Source organism: Erithacus rubecula (genome assembly GCF_903797595.1).
Source record: "Erithacus rubecula genome assembly, chromosome: 2".
In the NCBI taxonomy this organism is placed as follows: domain Eukaryota; kingdom Metazoa; phylum Chordata; class Aves; order Passeriformes; family Muscicapidae; genus Erithacus; species Erithacus rubecula.
Genome location: NC_136685.1, coordinates 90,913,253 through 90,933,881, shown reverse-complemented (window position 1 = coordinate 90,933,881; position 20,629 = coordinate 90,913,253). Strand labels below are relative to the sequence as shown.

Genomic DNA, 20,629 nt, shown 5'->3' with positions numbered 1-20,629 from the left:
ATGCACCTTCATGCTATAAGCACAGCTCCTGTTCCCAAACTTCTTGGCTTTCCAGCTTGTAAACTCAGCATATATCATGTAGCAAACTGGCTTTCAGAAATGGCCCTCCTGGCTCCAGCTCTATGCAGAACTGATTTTGAGATTTTATTAATAACATAAAAACACCTTGTTGGCTTATCCCTGACCCTTCTTTACAGTCCACTGCACAGAGATTTGCCACATTCTTAGTCAAAGCCTTGGGATTCTTCCCTGCTCCTGGCGCTGAGGTCTGATTTTGCACGTGTTTCTAAGAAGCCTCTGGATGTGGCGTGATGAACTTCTAGACAAAAACTTGCTGTAGGGAGGATGATAAAGGTGTATTATGGCATGTTTATTTGCCAGGACCTTTGCAGTCAGATGGTCATTTATTTTAGACTGGAGAAGATGTGGAATACCTAAGAAGTACAGGACTTTAACTCATTCCTCCTTCTCTGCATTCTGCACTTCTTGCCATATTGCCACCATATGCTGATCCCAGATGACATCTGCCAACAAATGAGTCCATCAATAAAGCTGACCTGACCAAAGACTTCTGCAGCCAGTGGAAAGACTTCCAGCATTTTCAGCAGGCTTTGGACCAGGGCCCTTAATCTGGGGAACATACTTTCAAAAGGCAGAGAAATTGAAAGGTTTGACTATATCACATGTATAGCTGGCCCAGTGGTGGCAAGTGTGCATGAGGCAGATTCCTTTCCAGACTCCACCTCAACAAATACACTTCCAGCCAGAGAAAATCATGTTTCCCAACAGAGTGTGGTAAATAATGGGACTACATCTTGGAAGGAGGCAAGTTCCTTCAGACACATGATACTGTAACTCAGACTATGGCCACCTTCATAAAGATCTCTTTTTCTAGGTTCTTTTAGGGCCTCTTTTCTTCCCCGATTAGCAAGGGGAATGTGAAACTTCCAGATAACTGGCTGCTAGCATCAGGGTGAAATGCAAGCTGGACCAGGGGAATCCAGATTCAAAGAGAAGAGAAAGGTCAGGCCCCCAAAAATCTGTTCCGAGTCCATCCAAACTGGGCCAAAAGCTGCTCACTTAGCTCCCCTGCCTTGCAAATGTATATCCTGGCAGGGAGCCTCTCAGTTCCTATCACAGCACCAGATCAGAGCAGCAGACTGATTTTCCAGAGAGCTGGAACTTGTCCCCACTCCCAGACCTGGAGATGTGTGTCTGCAATAGCCTGCTATGGCAGGCTGGGTAAACACGCAACGAGCACAGAGAGAAACCTGCAGACATCTTTCAGCAAACCTCAGTGTTGAAATGTGGCTACCTCACTTCCAAAGCGTGCATCAAGAAAAATATGAGCATAAAACAGTGATTAGCAGAAGACATACAAGCCCTTGCTCTGCCAGGGAGGACCAGAGCCAACTGCAACAGCCAAGAAAACTGGGTTGGATCTCTTGGAGACTGGGCGAGAATGAGAACATCAATGATCTGCATAGATCCAACACATCTCCAGGCTGTTCACAATGTCCCATCATGTTGGCAAATACAGTACATCATTTATCCTTCCCAGAAGGCAAATATCCCTTATATCCCCCTGCAGGCATTTGAAAGCAGAAATGAACTGCCAGTAGACCTGAACCTTGGCATCCATAAATCTTGCTTACTAGGCATCCATGAAGTGCTCTGTTTAACTATTCTCCAGTCAGCTGGATCCATTCCTGCACCCCAGCCCCAAAGCACAAAGGCCAGGAGCTGTGATGCACAGGGCAGAGCTGACCCTCCATGCTCAGGGGGAGCACAGATGTTTCTCAGGTTTGCAATTCTGGGCCACCCATGGGACAAGGAGCAGCAGCCTGTGCCAGGCTCTGGAGAACATCAGCCCCTGATCCCCACTTGTGCCATTGTTCCATCCCACTGCTGCACTATGAGAGGCTGAATTTGCAGCACTGCTTTTTACACAATGTTTGGAAGATGTAAAGTTTGGCAGATGCTCTTCCAAGTGTACATCTTGGCAGTCCTAGAGATCTTTATGACCTTTTGCCCAAAGCCTAAGAGATGTACTTTTATAGATACTGGACAATGCCCACTCAAATCAACAAGGACAGCTCTCTCAATTTGTGGTACTGGAGGATCAGCTGTAAACACAACTGTGGGCTCAGGATTAGTAAGTGTTATTGTGCAGAAACCTTCATCAAATATGTGATTGCGAGGTGCTCCCTGACCACTTCAAAAGAGTCAGTGCTGCTAACACCTACTAGTTTTTCAGCCTTGTGATTACAAAGTTCACCCACAGGGCTGGGGGATTTTGTAGACTGGGACTTTTTTCCACCCCAAGGAATGAAAACCAACATGTTCTGATTACTATCTTTCAATCATCACTACAGTAAAGATATATTACCATCACTATTTCAGCTGAGCTAGCTGCTGAATTGCAAATGCTGTAAGTAAACAAAAACAAGTAAGAGAAGGAACTTCAACAGGCTTAGCTTGCCTTTTAAAATTCAAGGCAGGGGTTTAAAAGAGATGAAGCCAGGGAAAACATTGGATACTAACACCAGCCAAACAGGGAAAAATAACGAAGTTGTAAGCCTAAAAAACTGAAATGGAAAGAATGACAGATTTACTGCTGCATTTGATGCACATAACCACCGATAGACTCTCCCCAGGAAGTGTTGAAATTACCATCACTGAAATGAATCCAGAAGCTAAAAATTAAATTATCTCTCCCAGAACATTCCAACTTGGGCTTTGGCAGGAGCAGATGTTTCAATCCTGCAGCACGCATGCACACACGCAACACGCCCCGGTACAGAATCCTCCTTCACACCAGACCTCCCTCCCAGCTCAGAGCCACACTGAACCTACGGCCCTTCCACCAAGCCCTTGCTTCAAAGCCTCTGCTCAAATGCACAACTGTCAGATTAAGCAATCCATAAGGAGCCTTACAGCAGCTCCAAGTTATGAATGAATGGTTATTTGTGAACTTGCCTGTCAAGACAGATGCGGTATTTGTCAGGGCAGTGTGGGTTAGATATGATGGGAAGGAGCCAAACAAGCAAAGTGAAAGGTCAGTATCACAACATTTTCCTTCCCCGCCCCTCCTCAGTTTGCCTAAAACTATGCCACGGCTCTTGCTGAAGTCCAACACAGTAGTCTATTTTCATGCAATTTACCATGCCTATTTGAAAAGCAACATTGAAGCAAGAAAAGCAAAATAAAACCGTGTGCAGAGGGAGGGAAGAACAGGAACATTTTGGTGCAAGAAAGCTACAGAAGAGGGACAAATCCAAGACTGGCAGAAAACAGAACACCTTTAGAAACAGTGATACTTGAATCAAGACCACCCTGCAGAAGCTGAAATACAATGCATTGTTTTCCTTGTATTAAAATGTAGTATTACAAGGATTACAGGTTGGAAGTCTAACCTCCAGCTCAAAGCAGGGTCAGCTATGAGGTCAACCTATGTTTTATAATTTATACAGTTATTTTTAATAACCTGAAGTCAGCACCACACTGTACTAAATACTATATAACAACAAAAAGAGGTTCCCTCCCTAAGGGGGATTCAGAGGGGAAAAGCTCAGCTCTACAATGAAGAGTCTGAATATGCCAATGAGCATCACATCTGAAATGAGAAGCACTCCTCAGTCACTGTCCAAATTAAAACCTGAACAAGGGAGAGATGCTCTGAAGATCCTCTGGCACAAATCTGCTGCAGGGGTGCCTGTGAGGTCCAGCATCTCCTGGAAACCAAACATGGATGCCAGAGACCCCCAAACAACAACACAAGATGCATTTCAGCAGAGCCTGTCTCTTCACAATGAGAGAGAGGTCTCACTCACAGCTGCCTTAACTCATCCAACAAAGCCTCCAACACAAGGAGCCAGAAGCTCTTCTAGTGACATGAACTGCCATGCTCCCTTTAGAAAACCTTTGTTTTAAAGAATGCTATTTTATCCAAAGAAGCAACCTCCCTACTGTGGATCAACCTGCAGAGCACCAAACACATGTAAAAAACTATAAAACCAGACAGGTCTAACAAAGCCAGGTCTAGCACTTTGTTTCTACAAAGCCAGTCCTGTGCCATTCAAGCTGAGAGAATCACAGCAGTGAACAGCCTCATGAGTGATTCATAAATCCAGACACAACTGGTCACATTGGAAGGAGACAAAACACAACCCTTGATGCTAAGGGTGTTTTTCTTCTTGTCTTTTAACAGACAAATCTTTGAGTTCCTCCCCTATACCTTGCAGTTGTATGTCTTGTACAGTCGGGTGCCCAGCTGCAATCACTTAGCACAGCACAGACAGCAAGGACAAGCATGGGGGAGATGTTTGAAGAAGAAACACTGCTGCTTCAGATTGACTACTGCAGGAAGCCAACTGACAGTGATGCTGGAGCCAGGCACTGACTATCCCCAGCACAGACTGAAGGGAAAGCAAGCAACAGCCTGTGCTGGAAGGCAGGGTGCAAGCTTTCCCTAAACAAACGACCAAACCAATCCTTTAATCTAAACAAACCAGCAGAAACATCCGTAACACATTATTACATTAAATAATACCTGGGGAGCGTATCCTCCTCAAGCTAAGAACTGCCTGCTTGAAAACATGCTGCATGTGGCTTCACAACAGGAACAAAAATGTTCATGTGTCCTCACTCATGACTTGTTTTGTCACCATACCCTGGGGCTCCTCTCTTTATCTGTAATACAGGAGCAGTCTGGCACATCAGTGCAAAGGCAAAGGAAGGCAGCTGCCCAACAGGGTCAGCCTTCTTCAGGATCACTGAAGAGTTTCTTCTTTCCTCTCTAAAGCATGCTGTAAAGCATTTCCTTCTCACTGGGCTCCCATGCCCAAATGACAGATTTCCACACAGTGAGAGGGATTTGAACTGTCTGGCTTTGTTCATCCCTGCAAATGTGCCATAAACCGGGCCCCAACTCAGGAAGCTAATTAGGCATACACATAGCCTTAATGCTAATGAGTCTGTTCATGTGTGTGAGGCTCTGTGTGTGTTTCAGGGCTGTGTTGAAGAAGCTCACTGAGAATGACAGTTCTCCCATCCATCCTTTTGCTCAGCTCTGGTGCAGACAGGAATCTCAAGCTGACAGGAAAATAAAGGAAGCAGTAACTTTGCAGTAACACAGCCACCCTGATGGCCACTACAGCTCTCATGCAGAGCACCAAAGAGAGAAATTCCAGGAGGGTTATGGAAAGGACTTGGAAATACAGCCCTGTATTGTAGCTCATCTGACCATGTAATGTTAAAGAGTGGGATCATGGGTATTTAGCATTTCTGCAGGCTTCATCCTCTGGAAGAAACTCAAGGACCATGCATCATTCCAGACTGGCTCTTGGACTTTCCCCCCTGCTTCCCAGCTTGGCACCCTGCTTACAGTAAAAGTGGCTGGTGATTCAGAAGCCAGGCAGGAAGCACATGTGGTGCTGCCCTTCATTAGTGCACCAGAGCATGTTATTTTATTATCCCTCTCAGTATGTAGAGGACTACTGTCTACAAAATTATCCTGTGCCTTTCCAAAGCCATACGGAATTTCCTGGGGTTTTCCACCTGCGAAGACTGCATTAAGTGACATTCCTTCAGGAATAAGGAACTGTGCCCCATGTCTATCCTTGGGAAAGCCTTCACCTTGCTTCAGGTGCTCTGTAATGCAGAGCATGCCTGACAAACACCTCCTCCTCCAAGACATGCTCCAGAGCACAACCACAGGGCCAGCATAGCTAGAAAGTTTTAAAATAAGTTGTTCCTCCCAGCCTGTTTCCATATCATTAATAACACAGAAAACCTGACAGATTAGAGTCTGTGTTGTGCTAAATGCAAACACAGGTGAGCTGTTAACTTTGTGGTAATGATGCAGCCAGTGCTGGGAGTCGTCTGCAGAGCAGTTCTGAAGACAAGGAACCCACATACGTGTAATTGCTGGTAAATTGAGTCCTTGTTGATAAAATAGAAGCATGCCATTGTGCCCTGCCAGCTCATAATGTTGTCTTTCATGGGGCAAGTATTCAGAATCATGGCCCATGTACAGCAGTATTCATGGGACAGAGCTCCTGAGAAGGGTAATCCTAACCATCAGTGCAGGATGGAACCCATGGAGGCTCCTTCACACTAAAGTAGCTTAAAACTCATGAAAAATGAGGCCCAAACCCAGAAGAACTGTTCTTTCTTAGGCTAATGAGTACTTATAGACCTATCTTTAAGATGCTCATTATTCACTACCATTACAATTCACAATCTTTAATTGTGTTAGCATTAAATTTCTGTTTGCTCTCAGTGCAATGGCAATCATCACCTAGCTTAAGTATCAGGCCCTAGATATTCAATGAAGAACTGGTAAGTAATAAGCTTCTAAAGTGATCCAGCATTCACAGGAACCAGTTTTAAGCATTTACTCAGATAACTTTGCCTAGGCACAAAATTCCCAAGCACTCTCTGGTGTCATGCTCAGAGAACACCACATCCAACCTTCCTCTTTAAACTGCCCTGAAAAACCTCAAATTCTGGCTGCCACTTAGGAGAGATACTGTCCTGAGCACAAGGCATCCTTGACAAACTAAAGCTTTCTGTTTTTTCCAAATGTCTTTATAGCATATTTTTCTGACACTTCTTTTGCATCTGTTGCTTTTGGGTCAGGCAGTCCCTGACTCTGAATTTCCACCTATATCCTGATGTGTCCTTAACCTCGAGTGGACTCTCAAGCCAGATGCCCCCTTCCTTCCTCAGTGCAAACTATCAGTAAACCTTAGCACAACTTTAGTTTGAGCCTTAAATTAACAGCATGTGAAAAGATTAATATGAATAATTTCAAAACTAATCAGATCCCTTCTTTAAATGTTGACACAGTATTATTTATATCCCATAAATACCTTCTTGACTAAAATTCATCCCAGGAGATTGGCATCTTGCCAGTTCTATTCATATTTACTGTATTTATACAGTACAGTTGGCCAAGGATAATATTTAAGACAAAATATGCCTTAGGGTATATACAATATCTCTTATAGTTTTCCTTTTAAATCTCCTCATTGCTAAAAATATTTAGTCTGAACTTTATAAAATGCCCCACGAAGACCTATCAGCGATCTGTAGTGATATATTGCTGACTATGAGTATAATTAGAGCATATTTGTAATACTTGGGTAGTAGTCAGTTACTGAACGCTAACAACTTGTGGTAAAAACTGAACCACTGATCTTTCCCATGCCTGCCTTCCAGCAGCTTTTGACCTCCAGTGCATTCACACTGATCCCTTTCTCCCTCCTGCCTCTCTCCAGCACAGCAGACACTGCAGAGTTAAAAAAATCCACTGTGAAATGCCGAGGAGAAAGCGCCTGTGGCCGCCAGAGCTGCGCTTTCAATTTCTCCCTTTAAAATATGGTGGAGTGATTTCTTCCTTACTGTCTTTTTTGGAAAGGTTTGCTCCATCCAGCATAACTAGAGAGCAGTGGAAAAACAGTTAACCTACTTACTGTGATGTTAGCGACAGCCCTCGCACAGTAGTGCTGCCTTTGCTGCTGGCTGCCCTCGGATCCCAAACGTCTGATGCACTCTGTTGGTAGATACCTGCAATCTCCTCTGCTCTTCCACAGCCTCTATCGATACTTCAGACCAAATCTGGCCCCTGACAATGTCTTAAAAATAGATCTTTTGTCAATACCATCCAAGTGACACACCACAGATATTTTAATTTTTCTGGGAAGTATGCAGCTGCATTTTGGATATAGGTACTTTACAGTTTGCTGAAGCAAGAAGAGAGGACAGATGTGATCAGGACAGATGCATTTTAAATTCTCAGTGACTCTGCTACAGGGTCAACTCCCCAAGCCAAGGCACTGCTGCACCTCTTCCCAACCTTTGCCCATAGGTGCTGCTCTGCCCTGGGTATGATCTAACAGGTCTCAAAAGGAAGTGCTGACTTCTACCAAAACCACCAGCAAAATAATACAGTACATCAACGTGGAAAGCAAGCATGACTTCTGTGTTCCTGCTGTGGCTATGAATTACACTGAATCGCTCTGCTCATACCCACTTGGCTCCAAACATGTGGTTTTTTGGTTTTTGTTTTTTTTTTTAGAAAAGAAAGTATTTCTTCCCCAAGGGTAACAAGGGTGGAGTGTATTTATCATGGCTATTAAGGATGGTGCCATAATTACAATAATAAAATGGCTCTGACTGCCAGGATGTCCTGTACCTGATGTTGTCATTTAAGACTGAAAGAAGAAAAGGAGGCAGCTGCACAGAGCGTGGGGTTCAGATACCTTGGCTGGCATCCTAGGACTATCCCATGCAAGACGGAGCAAGCCCCAAAGCTACAACTTGCTAAACTAAAAATAAATAAGGGGAAAATGCAATTAGAAACTCTAGGATAAAGTTACCAAGATGGCTGAATTATCTATTTAAGCAGGAGCTATGTGCTTTTGAGAAACAGACAGCAAGTATATAGGGCATCAAGTGGTGGGGGAGGGAAGCAAGCTAAATGAAATGACTAGGGACTAGGGCTTGGTTATGTGAACGGTGAAGTTATTTTCTGCTTCTGGTATTTCACTTTCCTCGGTATGATGATGATCTAGATTCTTTTAAGGCAGTGTGGTGTTTTTTCTTTCTTTTTTTTTTTTTAGTCTATGCACTTAAGCTTCACTACCAAAACAAAAAGGCACGTCGTAATGATTATTAATCACTCTAAGCAGATTTGATCAGCACACAGCATTCGCACCCGGGTTTTTTTTTCCTCTTTTTTTTGTGCAAAACGTGGCATGGATCAGCAGAAGGTCGTTAAAAACAGCAAAAGGCAGACGGGCTGAGACAGGTTCCAAGAACCGAGGCTACTCAGAAGGGAAAAGTTTTTTCTGTACCTGAAATGAAAAGTGCCCACTAACCGAAAGGGGAGGCGAGTTAAAGTGGGAAGAGGAGGGAGGACGTCTCTGTCCTCTCTGAGCACTGATGGGAACAGCACTCTGCGGGACTATGTCCTAGAGGGACACACACAGGACGAGCCGGCGACTTTTTTTTTTTTTTTTTTTTTAAGACCTCCTTTTCAGTTATGGAGAGATGGAAACCTGCCCGTCCCAGACACTCCAAGGGAAACAAGAGCAGCGGAAAGATATTGGAGGCTGTACCCGGGGCTGCCGGGGAGGCAGAGGGATCCCGGGAGGGGGGAGCTCTGCCCAGGTACCCGGAGGGATTCCTGGGGTCTGGAAACCTCGGGAGTCCGGGGCAACAGGTGACCCCCCTACAGACCCACCCGGTCACCTGAATTAAACCCCAGGAGCCTCCACCGAGGCGATGCCGAGGATGACAAGGAGCCGGGCAGAGAAGGGAGGTTGCGATGCTGGGGGTACCACTCAAACGTGCTGCGAGCACCGCTAAGCCCCGGGGCGAAACAACGCACACATGCACGAACACAGGGGACTTACTTTCGGGGTAGAACGGCTGCATGTCTATTTTGTAGACTTCTTTGGCGTAATACTCCTCGTCGCTCCTCTCCCTCTCGCAAGTGGCGGCTCTGTGGTTGGCTTTTTCCTGCAGCAGGTCCCTGGTGCTGTTGTAGATGGAGATGACCTCCGGGGGCACCTCCTCGGGCTCGGGGTACTCGTCCGGGGGGCTGGTGAGCTTCAGCTTGCTCAGGATCTGCCCCCGGATCGCCTCGATCCTCTTGCGCATAAACTGATCCATGTCGAGGGTGCTGCAGGTAGACAGGCTGAGAGCCACGGTGGCCAGATCCACGGTGAGGAGCACGCTCAGCAGATAGCAGTGCATTTTAAGGGTTTAAATACAGCGCCCCCCCACCACCAAAAGAAAAAAAAAAAAAAAAGTGACTTTAACGGCGAACAACAAGAAAAAAAAAATCGAGAAAAATGAAAAGGGGATCTGTGCAAACAAAGGGGAGTTCTGCAGAAAAAAATGTTCTTAAAAAACGGGCGGCGAGGGAGGCTCGCAATAGGGAAACGCACGGGAGGCGCCAGTGAAAAAAATACCAGTAATAATAATAAGAAAAAAAAAATAAAAGAAAAAGCAAGTTGCTACAACTGGATAAAAGTCGGGGGTGGAGTGAGCCGGACAGCAAAAAAGGATGAGGAAAAAAGCCCCCAAATAGATACAACAAACCTGCAAATCAAGTAAAAGGCAGAGAGGCTGCTCTCAGCGCGCTGTAAAACAAAAATCCGAAGGGGGGAGGGTGGGGAAAAGGGGGAAGGAAAAAGCCAAAAAAAAAAAAAAGGAGGGCGAGAAGGCGCAGCGCCGGGTATCACGGGGTGCTGCCGCCGCCGGCGGAGAGAAGGTGCCGGCGCGGCGCTGAGCCCCGCCGTGCGCCCGACGGCTCCGGGCGGGCAGCGGCAGCGGCACCGCCCCGCGCCCGGCCGCGCTCAGCCCGGGCACCGAGAGCCGCGCACGTGTGCGCCCGGCGGCGCCGAGCCCCGGCCCCCGCGCCCGGCCCGGCCCCGCGGCGGCGCCCGGCGCCCGCGGCGAGCGGCGATCGCCCGAGCGGCCGCGTCCCGCAGGCGGCTGCGTGCGCCCCGCGCCGCATGCACCGGGCCCCCCCCGCCCGGGCCGCTGCGCGCCGCGCAGCTCTTCCCAGCTCCCTCCTCTTCCTCCTCCTGCCGGAGCGCCAACCCCGCGCCGCAGTCAGGCAGGCAGCAGCCTCCCGCGGGTCGCAGGCGCGGAGCCGGCCGCCCGGGGCTGGCCGCAGCGCAGCGCCGCTCTCCCCGCCCGCCGCCTCCCCCGCGGCGCTGGCCCCGGCCCCGGCCGCGCTAGCGCTCCGCCCGGCGCCCCCCGCCTGCCGCCCCCGGCCCCGCGGCTCTCCCTGCGCGGAGGGGACGGGTGCCAGCAGATAACATCACGGCCGCGCAGGGAGAGGGAGATTTATACGATCTCCCCGCCCCACGTGCTCGGCTCGCTGCGAAGTGACGTGGAGGGGCTGCGGGAGCGGAGGGCTCCGCGCCGCCGCCCGGCTATTTATTCCCCTCCGCGCCGCCGGCCTGGGACTCGCCGCTGCCCGGCCGCTGCCGAGGTGCCTCGCCCCGGGGCCGGGAGAGAGGAGGCAGCCCGCAGCCGGGGAGAAAAAGCAACTCCTGCCAGACTTTTATTTTAGTTTTTTTTTTTTTTTGTTGGGTTTTGTTTTTTGTTTTTTTTTTTTTAATAAAGACCTTAGTGCTTCTTGCACCTATTATTAAAGTAATCGGGCCAAATAGCGCTCTGGCGTTGGAGGAAGAATAACACGCCTCTTGGACACCGCTCAGACGCGTTCCTGTTCCAGGCTGCGGGGCAGCTCTGCCCGCTCCTGTGTCACACAGCCCGGCACTGCCCCTCACTTTCGCGTCCAGTGTGTTTTGGGCAAAGCTCGCTCTTCCCCGGGTACCTTGGTAATCGGTACTACCGGCCAAAGAGGGAGAGACGACAGATGAGGAGGATTTGCTCCTTCGCCGAGGTCTCCTCTCCTGTCAGAAGCGTGCAAATACATCCTCATCTGCACTTGACAGAAACTCTCAAGCCCCAAATGCTCTGGCTGTGCCTGTAATTCAATTTTTCCGCTGCCTCTTTTGGCCACAGCAAACATCGCGGGCTCCATCCATACCCTACTCTGCCCCAGGGAAATCACTCCACAGTCTGCTAGGCATCCTTCAACTTAATGCCATAAAGCTTTTACTTTACAGTTCATTTATCACCAGTGTACATTAACTTTAAAAAGTAGTCCAGAAGCCTTTTTCTTTACTCTCACCCATTTTAGCTTCACATTCCCTTCTGAATTAAGTTATCACAGGTTTTACTGGCCAGAACTTTCCAACAACATCTTCCTAAGTGAGGTAAGGCTGTTTTTGAAGAACCTCTATTTTCAGAGATGAAGAAAGATGTAGAAGAGGTACTCGAAGGGCCATAGGGGTTCCCAAGAACAGCTCAGCCATTGCCAGTGGTATTACAGGTAAACACACACAAGGAGAAAGGAGGTAGCAGGACTGGGACCTGGAAGCACACTGAGAATCATCTAAGACACAAACCAGCCAAACACCACTGAAGGCTTCCTCCAGCTGACCACACCTCAGGAACTATCTTTCTGCAAAATTTCTAAATGTTTCCCAAAGCTGGAGAATGTCAGTCCCCAAATTAAATGCGAGTTTTCCCTTCCCAGTGAGGAAAACTGCTTCCTCTGAGCAGCTGTGGCTGTGTGCTGGGGTGATGGAGGCACCCAGCAGCACGGAGCTGCCACACACTGTTTGCCTTGGCACAGCTCTGCTGCAGGGGAATCTTGTGCCAGCCTGGCCAGCTAACTCGAACTGCTGTGGGTACCAGCAATCATGACGTTCTCTGAGAGATGGAGGAGCTATAAAAATATGTTTTTGACAGGTATGTGAACACACACAGACTCTAAAGGTAAATTTCATTCTTTACCAGCATGTGCATATGTACAGCCCTACACACAACCAGGATTGCATCCTCACGGTGCAAGAGTTAACAGTGCTTTCCACGTAAATCCATGAATTCCTGCAAGGCCAGATTAAACCTCTCTGCCACAACATCACTCTTTTACTGCTGTACATGTCAATGTCCTGCTCCCACTGACCTCAAAAACACAGCTGCAGTGTCAGGAATGGCAACGTTTCCAAAATTACTCAAATAAACAAGCAAGCTCAACATGTAGACTCAGCTGGTTTCACTTCTGCTGCACACCTGTACAAAACCAAGGGGACAGTTCCTCGAGCTGTTACATCTCACAGCTCCACTGCTAGCCAGCTGAGGAATCAGCTCTGTTACATGGGGTACCTCAACTGCAAATACTTCTAAAGAAAAGTTATTACATTGTTTCCTCCAAAAGCTACAGCTGAAACCATGAAGAATTCCTTATGCAGCAACAACGGCCCTATAACACTTGGCTCTGTGTGCTACTCACTCCAAAGGCTTCAGAGCAGTGATTGGGACAGTGCTGGACACCCTCCTCAGGCAGGGAACTTACCCCATCTCTCAGGATCCCTCTGCAGATCACAGATCACACAACCCACCAGATTACAGTGTGTTTTAATCCTTGGAAGTTTATTATCGGTGGGGGGAAAACCAAAATCCCAACCAACCCAAGCTTTGCAGTGCCTTTCCCAAGCCCTGAAGCCTTAGGGATGCTCCATCAGCCCCCCTGTGTTCAGTGCCCAGCTGGCCACGCTGCCCAAGGAGGTCCAAACTCCAGAGGAGCCCTCCATGTAAACTGCCAGAAATCCAGCCAGGCTGACAGCAAACCAGTCCAACTAGATTTTGGAAGTTGCTGAGATTCTTTTTGATTTGGCAATGATTCCTCAGTGTCATTTAGACCACCTAGGGGAAAAAAAAAAAAAAAAAAAAAAAAAAGAAAATAACTCAGATAAATCTTGAGTTTGTTCTCATCTGAGAAAAACCCTTTGCTTCTCTTCTGACCTTTTAGTGTAACATAGGCTTACCCAGGTGCATGTCTCCATTTTGCCTTATGACTGTTTTTGCCATGCAGAACTTGCCAGGCATGCATACTCCACTCCAAAAGCCCTGGCCACTTGGGCTAAATCCTCAGCAGCTGCAGAAGCCCACCACACATGCCTGTGTGGAAGGGATACCTACCTGCCAGCCAAAAAATCATTCAAATACACATCCACATCTGTAAACATTGACTTTCCATTATGTAATCTAGATGGAAAATACCTGGAACATATACATCATGATGGAGCTGTGGTCTTAGTTACAAAATCTCCCCCTTGCACATTTAAGGAAGCTTTTTTTTTTTTTTTTCTTGCCACAGAAGTCCTGCAAACTAAACTCAAACAGGTGTCATTTTTACCTTGCTAAGGTGAGGTACACAGGGGAAAAGGCAAACAAAAATTGTCAGAAATGGCAAAACCAAACTGCAGGCACTCGGCAAAGATGGATAATGTTTTATATCACAGATTTCAACTGCAACATGGCCTTTTATTGAGGTAATTCTGCTTCTACATTCTACTGTTAACTTTCCTGACTATTATCACAATTATGGCTTTGTATTTTATCTTGCAAAGCTTTTTAGTTTTTATTCATTCCACAACAGCTTTTATTGATGACTACCTGTCAGTTTCAAAAGCTGCTCTGGATTATCAGAGACTGAAGGTTAACTCAGTTTACATTTATCTCTTCCCTGTGCCTCTGTGAAATGGCCTTGTCCTGTGGGGCTGCTGTCAGTGGAGGCTTTGTAAGTCAAAAAGTGGGAATGTGCCCTTAGCATGCATATGGGGAAAGAACAGAACTTATCTGTTTTGGCACTTTTAATTCAATACAATACTGTCTTTTTTACATATTCTTTTTTTTTTTTTTTTAATAAACACTAACTGTTTATTAGAAAAACAGGGACACCTGGAAAGTTACTTCACTGAATGTAAAGGTTTCATGTTTCCTATTAAGTTAAAAATTACGTGGTCAGGATTTTACAATTTGTGGTTTCTTTTTAGATTGTTTTGGTTATACGCAAATGCGCTGTGCAAAATACAAAGGCAATAATCTTTCTAAAACTGCTGACGACCAGGTCATTAAGTAAGGTGGCTGGTCACATTTCATAAACTAAAGAACATTGTTGGAAGAGGAATAACTTTTAAAAGTTAAGAGGTGACTTTTGTAAATTCTCACACTGATGACGAGCGTAGGATGATTGCACAATTAATTCTTTGTGGCACGCACAGAACTCTGCAGCCGTAACTGTGGTCGTGTAGAATCTCAGCCATTCTGATGCAGGGTGCTAAGGAAAAAAAAACTTTTGAATTCTCCTTTTTATAAAAATACACGCATAAAGGTTCAACTCGGAGAGCCAAGGTGGCACCTAATAAAGGTGAGGCAAAGAGGAGATGACAAATAATGGAAAATTGTAATATATACTATAATAAAACCTTAGATTTTACTGTTTATTATCCTTAGTGAAGTAGAAGCCCATACCTCTGTGCTGCACATTTCATTAGTGTGTGCTGCAACGCCTGGATGAATGTGAGAGCAAACCCTGCTGACCTTACTAACACAAGCAGCCCCACTGCCCCAGGATTGCATTTCACACAACCCCAGCCCGTTCCTGCAGCACTCATGTTCCAGAAGATAAAGGCTATTTTATAGAACATGCTGTTTGACACGCAAGACTGCTACCCATATATACATATGGAACTACTTGTCAACCTGCAAATCAAAGGTATATTTCCGATATTTATACAAAGAGATAATTTATTTGTGTGAACCAGAACTTCTTTTAAATATATATAGAACAAATATAAAATATATAATAAGAATAAGGACTTTTGTTTTTATATATATTTAGACACACAGACATTTTTGTGTATTTAAAAATACATGTATTCATACATACATATCTATATAAATAAAAAAGTTCTCATTCCTACAAATAGATTTATTAATTTCAGTGGAAACAGTCACAAGAGGAACAGTCAACAGGATCTGATCCAAAAAGACATTCAGATGTCATCTCTGAGAACTTACAGAATGGCATAATCTCATACCATCAATTAAGAACACAAAGCTATAATGCTCACACAGCAGTGTACAGTCTGTGTTTAAAACTGCAGCTTAATAAAAGGCATCTAGAATGCAATTAATCCCAAAATAACTGTTACCAAAGACCACCAAAAAAACCCAAAACACCACCACTGGAACTTCAGACAAGACACCTCAAACCAGAATGACTAAAATCTGAAGGGGAAAAAATTCTTATGGATAAGAGGAAAAAGGGAACAAAAAAGGAACATCACCATTAGTCTGTATTTCAATGCTACATTATTCTTCACATTTTACATGGCTGGATTTTACAACTCCTAAAATAGCTTCTGTGTCCACAGAGTACAGCCACACATTAGGGGTCTAGGGAAGCATCAATAGCCTAAACCCTATATCCTAAAAACATACACATTTCCCATAAAGGCTGCACACATCAGTGCTGCATCCAAAGAGGTTTCTGCTTCCAACAGCTGATTTCCAGCTTTGAATCAATTAAGATTCAAGTCTTCATAAAACTTTGCCAGAGAAGTTTCCCCATGGTTACATCTCCTGGAGTTTGATCCCCTCATGTGCTTTCCCAAATCTGTTTGTCAGCCTTGAGGATGCCACACTAATCTTCCATGTATCATTCCAGTTTTAGTCTATATGCCACTGAAAAAAAAGGCCTTCCTTAATCCTAGCACCTGTGGTTTTAATCACCACAGGAAATCCTGTTTCCACTTAAGTCAGTAAGACTTAAATATCAGCAGAGGAAAATGATCAGATTCACTAACTAAAAATAAAAATAATTAAAATAAGACAGAGAAATATAAGCTCAGGGGTTTTATAAACCAGAGGGCCTTGACATCTACATATAGCAAGCATGACAAAGTAAAGACAGTAGGGTAAAAGTCACCCCTTTAATCTCAAGGTTTGAACTCGTGACCTGCATCTCCTTCTCAGTATTACAGCTGTTGCCTTCTATTTCTGAACTGCATGGTGATGATTTGGGTTATACCTCATTAAGTAACACACAAATGATATCTGTAAATATTGGATTCCTAACAGAGCATCCACTGGAGTTTATCCAACAAATTAAAACCATGCAATTCAAGTTAGAATGTGCACCCAGACTGCACTGTTGAAGTTTTAAGAAAATTACGTGTATAGCAAGATTAATTGGCAGCAACTTCAAAAATGGGCAAGCCAGTAATGCCGTATTTAAATCATATTCTGCAGCTACGAAAACCAAATAACTCTAGGTCTGGTATCCTGACTTCTTCACAAGTTGCCTATGCAGTCTGCATGGATGAAAAGCTCTAATAAGCTAACATAGCTTCAGAAATATTTTTTTCCTAATGGTTTCTAAGTGACATGTGTTCAAGAACATCCTAGAAAGCAATGAATTGTTTCATATTACCTCATGAAACAAAACCAAACCCAGAAGCAAACCAGACCTCATGCAGTACCAAGTTTTTGTGCTAGACTCACCAGATTAACAGATCAGCATTACACATTTTAAAACTCATTTTCTATGCCTGGCTACTGAAATCAATATTCCTGAATGAATCAAGTATTCCTGAATGGCTGATCAAACTACATCCTCCCATGCAGACAGTCTGAGCTTGGGGACTTCATCTAGAACTAGAACAGAAACATCCATTTCTGTATTAGTAATTTTGATCCATATCCAGATTATTTTAAAGTTGGATCTTGAACAGGCCACCTCTGCAGAGTTGGAAAGATGTTCAATGTTTGCTTCTCCTAAGTCAATGATCTTTTAGATAGGATTGCAATTAAAGTAACCTACTCCCCTGGTTTTAGCTGGGCTCTATGGACCAGTGTCTAAACTTCTCCATCATGGATACAGACTGACAGCTGAAATATCTCCTCTTGCAATTTCCAGTGCCATTTGAACATCCAGTTTATCAACAATTTAATCAGAGTGTAAAAGTGCCTACAAATTGGCTGCAAATGTGCATCAGACCTAGTAGTGTGTCACCTAAAGGACCTGAATTCACAACGCTCATCACTGCAGTCCTATGAAAATAAAAAATTAATTAATCATGAGACAGACAGTCCAGCAATGTGCTTCACCAGCAACTGAAGTGAATGAGAATCAAAGACAATGGTCTATGTCTGGGAGGCACAGTATTGACAGAAAGACACACATTTCCCTTCTTACTTGAACTATCTTCTTCACATGAAATGTATACCACTTCTTTAATTCTAAGCAATGTCACAAAAAATTAAAATAAAAAAACCACTCCAGCACTTTAAAAACAAAAAACCCAGCAAAACATAGCAGATGGAGAGAACAGCAGTGGCACTGGCAATCCTGGCCTGACCTGCTGGTTGCAGTGCCAAAACATCAGAAAGATGTTCAGCATCTTGCAAGGCCTGACCAGAGCCTAACACAATCCACAAGAAAGAATATAAATATATCATCCTCTCAATTTGATCAGTGTTCATAGTGGAAGTATATTTATACTTGGGTCTAATACATTGCTTTGACTGAGAAATGCATCCTGAAGGTTCTGAAAAAACTTCAGTCTTTTTCTTTTAATCATGAAGAGACACTTCAGAATTTTATTAAGCCGTTTCTTAATTAATGAGTATTTCTTTCATAAGGATGTATCAAACTTTAGCAGGTACTGTCAAATACTTAGCTCTAAAAAGAACCACCATATAGAAAACCACAATGTTGTTACCTTTTGTACAAAACTACACTATTGCAGCAATATTGCACTACAGTGCAACGTGAAGCTCTTTTGAAACTCGTTGGGGTAGTAAGTGAGGATGCAGAGTACCCTGTGGTGGAAAGAGTGACAGTGTGTGTTGGCTGTCCTTCACCTCCCAGCAGCCCTGAGGTGTGACTGGGAGGGTGCTATGGGCAGGTGTGTCAAAGGCTCAGTTACCAGCAGCTCAGGGACTCAGCTCTGCAGTGACAGTTTTCATTCAGCTGCCTGACCTCAGGCACCCTTCCTGAAAGGGACACAGGACAGTTCTTGTCCCTGGACACAGGGCACCCTAAGTAAAGGCTGCTTCACTGCCCACAAAAGTTGCAATTTATGGATCACTTAAAAACCAAAGAAAATCATCTTTGTGATAAACTGTACTCAAGCTGAAAGTCAGTGCAAAAAATCACATAATCAGGAAAGCTTTTCACTATCTTGTTGCCTGAATCAAGCAGTATTTTTAAGCTTTTCTGTTCTGAACAAGATGAGAATGTGGATAGAAGAGCAAAGTTCAAAGCAGGAGAGTGATTGTGACTTAAGGCCCATGGCTATTCAATCTCCATGATTATATTCCTAATGCACTTTATAAAGGGCTCATAAATGGCTAGTGGAATCTTAAGCACTACAGATTTTAAAACTATGGCAAAAAACCCATTAACTTCTACTTATGATGACACATGCCAACAATACGTGACTTAAAGAACTATTAACCTAACATCAGCAGGTTTTATATTTAACCATTTCTTAATTATGGCATGAAGTTCCTGATAAGAAGTGTAACCAGTTTATCCTGTAAGTGAACACTTTCTATTAATTATTCAGCTACTTCTGAGAACACTATGTCTGTAAGAAATCCTAGTGGTATGAAAAACCTCAATGCAAGTCTGATCCTGGTTACCAATTCACAATTAGCACCACCACATTTACTGAAAACAGTGAAGAAACACTAAGAAAATGTTGTAAACTGATGCTCCAAAAGTTCATGCACTGGCATGAGAGAATGGGCTATTGAACCAACTGTGGCACTGTGAAGAAATGCTTTTTATGAGTATTTCTAAAATAACCTTCCAAAGTACCTCTTGGAAACTGCTTGTGCTCGTGAGTTCACATCCAAAAGCTTGATGTAAGTACCCTAATTCATTTAACAATTTTGTATCCAACAGGTTTAACACATGGATTTAAACAAAAGTAAGTAGTTTCGAGGGATGGAGCATTACACAAACACAAGGATCTTTCGTGTTGAGGGTATTCAATTTGACTGGAGTTTCATTTTTAACATGTCCCTTAAGACAGCAGAGCAGTTGAAAAGATGCATTTGAAAACAGTGGTTTGTCTAAGAAGTATCAGCCATTGCTAAAAGTCTGAAGAATGACTATGAAAAAGCTCTTATCTGCTAGATCACTTACAGAGGTGAAACACTGGAGGTTTACATGCTCCAAGAGGTTAGAAGCCACTGCCTTAGAACAGCAGTAAATGAAATGTACAGTCTTCCACCATCTGTTAATCAAGAACTTGTTCAGTCTCCAGTGTCTGAGGTCTTAGACTCCCGAGTTTAACATCTTATTTAGCACAAGGACCCAATCTGTGTAACATGATCCTGAGTCTCCACTACCTCAAGCTTTCTCCTGGCCCTCTCACTCCTTACCTCAGCAAGTCTTGAAGAAATCATTGAGCAATTTGCAGGGATTGGAAGTGAACAACACTGATGACTGCTCTGTGTGTATATTAACAGTGCCAGGACTCATTTCATAAGAATGAGAAGCTTGTCATTTTCAGTTGTGCAGAGTGTTTTGTGCCAGATGACTTCTGCCTTCCTCCCCAGAGACCGCTACTGAGCCAGCTCTGAACAGATGCAGCTCCACAGACCACCTTCTTCTGGAAGCATCAGGCAGTCAAAAAACTTCTATGGCCTCCAAACAATTAATTTCTCTCTTTAAAACAAATCAGACCAAAAAGCCCTATCTTTACTAGGAAGCAGCTTCCAGCTCGTTTGTCCTGCTCAGCTTGTGAACCCAGGAGAACTTGCCTCACAGCTGCAGCAGTGGGAGCTCTTCCCTCCAGGTTTTGGCACAGAAGATGCTGTGGTACAGTGGCATCAGGCATAACAAGGATATTTCACCACCACTCCCAAAGTGGTTCCCTACCAGGAGGCTGAAGAAAGAAAGGGACAAGACAGTTATTTTTTTCCATAGGCCAACTCATGCTTTCCTTGCTGAAAAAAAGCACAATCAATGTGAAGAGAAATTAGGCCAGGGGACAAGAGACATGGGGAAGAACTGACCCTGTGCCTTCTCTTGTTAAACAAAACCCCTGCTTTGCGTGCAATCCATAGTATATTAAACTTTACATACTCTGGAATTGGCTTGAAGCCTAACAAAACTGGAACCACCCCATCCTTATTCGCTTTATATAGATAGGTACAGAAATATACAAAG

The 20,629-nt window shown here is 44.5% G+C and overlaps 1 protein-coding gene across 1 annotated transcript in view; it reads right to left on the bottom strand.

Annotated features, from left to right (window-relative positions):
* The window catches only part of TGFB2 (transforming growth factor beta 2), a 57,333-nt gene extending 46,897 nt beyond the window's left edge, over positions 1 to 10,436 (bottom strand). The window contains exon 1 of the mRNA XM_079331929.1: positions 9,423 to 10,436. Within this exon, the coding sequence (XP_079188055.1) occupies positions 9,423 to 9,765 (343 nt within the window). The 5' untranslated portion in view covers positions 9,766 to 10,436. The remainder of the gene's footprint in view (positions 1 to 9,422) is intronic.
* Positions 10,437 to 20,629: the final 10,193 nt, after the last annotated feature.